Source organism: Momordica charantia (assembly GCF_013281855.1).
Source record: "Momordica charantia cultivar OHB3-1 chromosome 4 unlocalized genomic scaffold, Mcharantia_2.0 BLBB01000004.1, whole genome shotgun sequence".
In the NCBI taxonomy this organism is placed as follows: domain Eukaryota; kingdom Viridiplantae; phylum Streptophyta; class Magnoliopsida; order Cucurbitales; family Cucurbitaceae; genus Momordica; species Momordica charantia.
The window spans coordinates 18,351,032-18,356,234 of record NW_028275162.1 but is presented as its reverse complement, the minus strand read 5'-3'; the positions used below and the strand labels follow the sequence as shown (position 1 = coordinate 18,356,234).

The following is a 5,203-nucleotide window of genomic DNA, read 5'->3' as shown; positions in this document are numbered from 1 at the left end:
TGAAATGGTAAAAAAATGAACCCATTTAAAAAATTATAATAACAACATCATATCACTACCTCATTTGAAAAGAAAAGGGAAAAAACTATAGAAAACTGTCACATTCCCATTATTTTAACATTTATAGATTAAAAAGTGCATAAAAGTAAAAATTGAAACTTACAAAAGACTAGCGATAAAATTTTAAAATGACATAAATTTAAGGACAGGACCAAAGCTAAATTTTAACTAGAATAAAGATTTATTTTACACTTAAACTATGGCTTTAGATCTTAAATAAAACTTCTGATTGTAGATAAATTAGCTCCTGAAAATATTGATGTTATATGAATAATCAAACTAATATCTTGCTAATTACTATAAATATATGCCTTTTTTTTGGGGTTAAAATAGCTAATTTGTTAAGTGAAAATCATTTAAAATAGGTTAAAAAACACATTTGGTCCCTGTACTTTCATATTATTAATAATTTAGTCTTCGAATTTTAGTATGTAACAATCTAGTCTCTATAATTTAAAGTTTGTAACAATTTAGTCCCTACCATGAAAATCCTCATCAAAATTAAGCGTCAATTTTTATCATATAATGATTTAATTTTTGTAATTTATAACTAATTCGATCCTTCATCGGTTTATCGATCTACATATATAAAAAATTTAACCAAAAAAATTCAGAAGGGAGACTAAATCATTACAAACTTTAAACTTCAAAACTAAATTGTTACATTCTAAATTTCAGCGACTAAATTGTTACCAGTTTGAAAGTATAAGGACTAAATTGTTACTTTTGAAAGTTCAGGGACTAAATCGTTACTTCAACTAAAGTACAGGGACCAAAAGTGTTATTTAACCTTTAAAATATTGATAAGTTTGTGTATATCTATATGTCTAATTGGTTAATTGAATTTAAGTTGATTTTTGTGTAAAAAAAAAATTGAATTTAAGTTGATTTTATTGGAATTGGAAGAATAATTAAGAAAACTATACATAATATATGAGGACACGTTTACTAATATTTATCAATATATAGGTTAATGAGTGTAATAAACGTAATTAATAATTTTGCTTTATATTTTCTTTCCAACAATTTTAGGGGTTAGGAGAATGAACCATCAACCTCAACAAAGGTAATTGGTGTCTTAAAGTTATACTATTCACAATCATCCATTTATGTTTAGAAATTATTATTGCACTAAAATAAAAAACATACATATTACTGTTATATAAAAACAATGGACAAAATGCAGGATTAGCAATCATTCATTTTTCTCAAAATGCTAAAATTTATAATTAGGTGAAAAAACTCATATTTGTAAATATTTTAGAAAATATAAAGCTAAACCATTAAAAAAAAGTTGTTAACAAGAAAGTTGCTTAAGATGGTTTTGAGATGAAACCCATGAATATTAATAGGATATTAGAACCCAAAAGCTCAAATGAGCATCCGATACAAAAGATGGGATCCGACTAAGGCATATTAAGGATTCCATATTGAAAAGACAAAAGACCTAACCGGAGTTTATAATAAACATGAACTACTCCTCTCATTGCCAATTGATTTTGAGATAGAACTCATGAATATTAATAACATAAATAATTTTGAAGGATGACGCAGTGGCAAAGATCTTGGATCTTATGGTATCACCTACCACGAGATTTTGGGTTCAAGTCCTATATCATGGTCACTGTGTTGTTCAGCCCAAATAACGAGCTCTAACCACAGTGATCACAAACTGTAGCGATGGAACCACAAAATTGCTATGGCAATGCGATTATCAAAATTAACATTATTAATATGGCTGGGGACGACCCATCAAACTTTTCCCTCCCAAAAAAAAAAAAGATATATGAAAAGGTAAACATAATTAAATTTAGAGGAAATGAAATCATTGAATATGATAATAATAGTAAGAGAGCACATAAATTTCCCTGGAGTAACTAAAAACAAAGGCCAAAAAACGTCCTTCTCATGCTCCCCATCTCGCTTCCTTCTCAACCAAACCAGACCACAAAATAACCCTAAACCCCATCCGCCCACTCTCTTCTCTCATTTGTTCCCCTTTTAAAGTCACGAGACCTCCCCCTCCCCCCTCCCCCCTCTTGTCTCTTTGTTGTTGCCTTCAATTTCTCACACAGACAGTGGCAGATCAACTGATAGACAACTTTCAAAGCTCTTTTTCTTCCACACCCCATCACTCAACTACCATCTCTCTCAAACTGCAAGTCTTATAATTTTCCCAAAAACCCCACCCCTCCTTCAGTTTTTGTTCTCTCTCTCCCCATATTTCTCTCTCTTTTATCATGTAGGTCTTCCCCACAAGCCTCCATTTTTTCCTCTCTTTAATTTCTGTGCTTTGAAGTTTGAAGCCCTTCTTTTCTCTTTTTAATTTGTTGGGTTTGCAGGCGATCCGAGGGAAGCCCATTAGACCTCAACAACTTGCCTGAAGATTTCCTCAGAGATGGCAAACAGATTGTTGAAGATACCTCCACTGGTAATACCACCTGAGAAATTTCTCCCATTTTACATAAACTTCATATTCATGCAAGTTAAAAAACCCCTTTTGCATTAATTAATATTATTTGAAAAAGGGCGTGGTGGGTGGTTGTTGCAGGTCATCGGAAAAAGAAAAGCGGCGTGAAGGAGGGAAAAGATCAGGAGTCCGGAAAAGTGTATGAATGCAGATTTTGTTCCCTCAAGTTCTGCAAATCCCAGGCCCTCGGCGGCCACATGAACCGCCACCGCCAAGGCACATAAACAATTTAAACTCACAATTTATTTATTTCTTTTTCTTTTTTCTTTAATTGAGAAAAAGGGGAAAAGGCTGGGGCTCTGCTTTTGTATGATTTTCTCGTTGCCCCATTAGTCATGTCAAGAGAGAGATTGAAGGGGCTGTGTTGTGTGTTTTCGCTGAATTATTTGGTTTTGTTTTTGTTTGTGTATGATTTGATTTTTGACTCCATTTGTGTTGTTTCAGAGCGAGAGACAGAGACACTGAATAGAGCTCGTCAGCTTGTTTTCAGTAACGATAACCTCGCCGCCCAACAACCTCCTCCCCATCTAGGGTACCCCACAATTTCACCCCCATAATTATTTCTCACACTTTTCTTTTCCTTTACTACAACAACATCAACAACTTCACAATTACAATTCAAATTTCTTCTTAGGTGCTGCCATTCACTCACCTCCGGCAGCTGCGGCGATCATCCCACGCTGCCTCTCAGATTCCCCACCAGAATGTCCACCCTTCTCCCGACCCCGCCACCACCCCCACCGTCGCACCAACCGTATTTATACACCTCCCCGTCGCGCCCTGCCGCGGCGTTCCCGTCTTACTATCCTCCGCCGCAGGCCTCCATCAGCGACTACTACGTGTTTGGGAGCACCTCGCAGTGCAGCCACCAGAACGTGAACTATGGCTCCACCTCCGTGGAGGCCACCAATTACACTTGCATCGGCGCGCCGGTGGGCCATGCGGCGGCGGCGTTCGGCGGGAGGGATGCTCCGGGAGGAGGTGCCGGCAGAGACGGCTCCCACCAGCGTTTGGATGTCCCTTCTCCAATCAATCGGTTTCATGATGCGTTCTAAAAACAAATTAAGATTATTAGATTAGATGATTAGAGTTTTTTTATGTTTTGTTTTGGTAATTTAATTTGTAATTGAAATTGGATCTGGGCGCATGACAAACCACGCAGAGAAAGAGAGAAAGACGTAACAAGCTGACAAATGGGGTCATACAAAGGAAGGGAAAGAAGAAGAGAGGAGGGTGTTGTGCGGTTTTTGTTTTTATTTTCTTCTTAATTGAAATTTGAAACAGCTTTTTTTTGTTTTGTTTTGGTTTTTTTTCTCTCTCTCTCTTTTTTTTTGAGCTGATCAGAGACAAAGCTCAGCTAGTTTGGCCTGGAGCTCTGGGGAGGATTGAAGGTGGGTTGTTTGTATTGGGTGTGTACTGCCTATCTGTGAAAAGGGAAGCAAACTGTGAAAGGAGAGAGATTGATGGGACAAGAAGTTAGATATGAACTGAAAGTTCCCAACCCCTCTTTTTGCAATTTCACTTCTTTTTGCATGCCTTTCATTTCTTTTAATTCTACAATTCTATTTCTTTCTTCTCTCTAATTTTAGATTCAACAATATTGTTACTTAATTAATTAATCACCCTTTTTAGGGAGAATGATAATATAGTATATGTGTTGGGAGAACGATTTTGTTTTGGTAGGTGTAGGAGAGCTTTTTGAATGGAATTCACTTTATGATATGAGTGAAGTGAATCATTTGTCAGGTGTTGTCTTTTGATCGTATCTGCTTTGTATTCATTTAATAAAAATTGGACCGCAACAAAAAGTTAAGTATTTGGACTGAATCTTTACTTTTTTTTTTCTCCTTTACTTGGTGATTTTTAATTTTGGACCATATTGAAACTCATGCAAACTTGTCATCCTAGTATCACATGGCATTTTTCTAACTTTACTTTGCACATGAATATAATTAACTCCTTTTACAATGGATGATAAAGTGGAAATGTTCTATTTTTTTAAAGAAGTTTTGTAATGGAGGTTTAAATCAAGACTCTTAGAATCTTATATAACTTTATAGAACTAAAAGTAGGTTCTTAAGTATTCATTTGAAATTTAAGAAGGATTTTAATGTCATTTTAAGGTCACAGGATAGATGAATTCTTTTGCTAATATATATAAATCTATCAACTTCATCTCTGATCTTAGATCAGGAGTTTCAATTTTATTTTGGATTAAACTATAAATTTAGGTCATGGGCTTTTGTTGATTGCATCAATTTTTTAGCCATTATAAAATTTAAAAAGTTTGAATTTTGTATCAAGATCAGATTATTTTCATTATAATAGTTCTTTTGTCGTTACACCATTACGTAAATTGTTACCTGACATGCTGATCGACCTAGTGGACGATGTTCTAACATGATACGATGGAAGATAATAGACCATTTGGATTAAATAAGGGTGAAGGAGGGTAAAACAATTTGGTTCTATCTGCATTATGCATTAGATTGATTTTCCATGTGGATTCAAGAGACTTAGTACTAAAGAAGCAGAAAGTGTACCTTGTCCCATAATTAATTGTTGTTGATTGATGAGTTTGATCATCCAAGTCTAGAGAATCACCGATTAGCCTTATAGATTGATGAGTTTCTGTACCAAAGCGTTTACCCTTTTTCTCTCTCAAGGGATGAG

The 5,203-nt window shown here is 35.0% G+C and overlaps 1 protein-coding gene across 1 annotated transcript; it reads left to right on the top strand.

Annotated features, from left to right (window-relative positions):
- Positions 1-2,087: 2,087 nt before the first annotated feature.
- Positions 2,088-4,314, top strand: LOC148211967 (zinc finger protein JAGGED-like). Its single transcript, XM_088123204.1, has 5 exons — positions 2,088-2,302; positions 2,403-2,491; positions 2,612-2,746; positions 2,975-3,062; positions 3,165-4,314. Coding segments are annotated over exons 1-5 (735 nt in total). The 5' UTR covers positions 2,088-2,300; the 3' UTR covers positions 3,586-4,314.
- Positions 4,315-5,203: the final 889 nt, after the last annotated feature.

Coding starts and splice junctions, on each gene's coding strand:
- LOC148211967 (XM_088123204.1), top strand. Junction 2,492..2,611: donor TGTTGAAGATACCTCCACTG/GTAATACCACCT, acceptor TGGTTGTTGCAG/GTCATCGGAAAAAGAAAAGC. Junction 2,747..2,974: donor CATGAACCGCCACCGCCAAG/GCACATAAACAA, acceptor GTGTTGTTTCAG/AGCGAGAGACAGAGACACTG.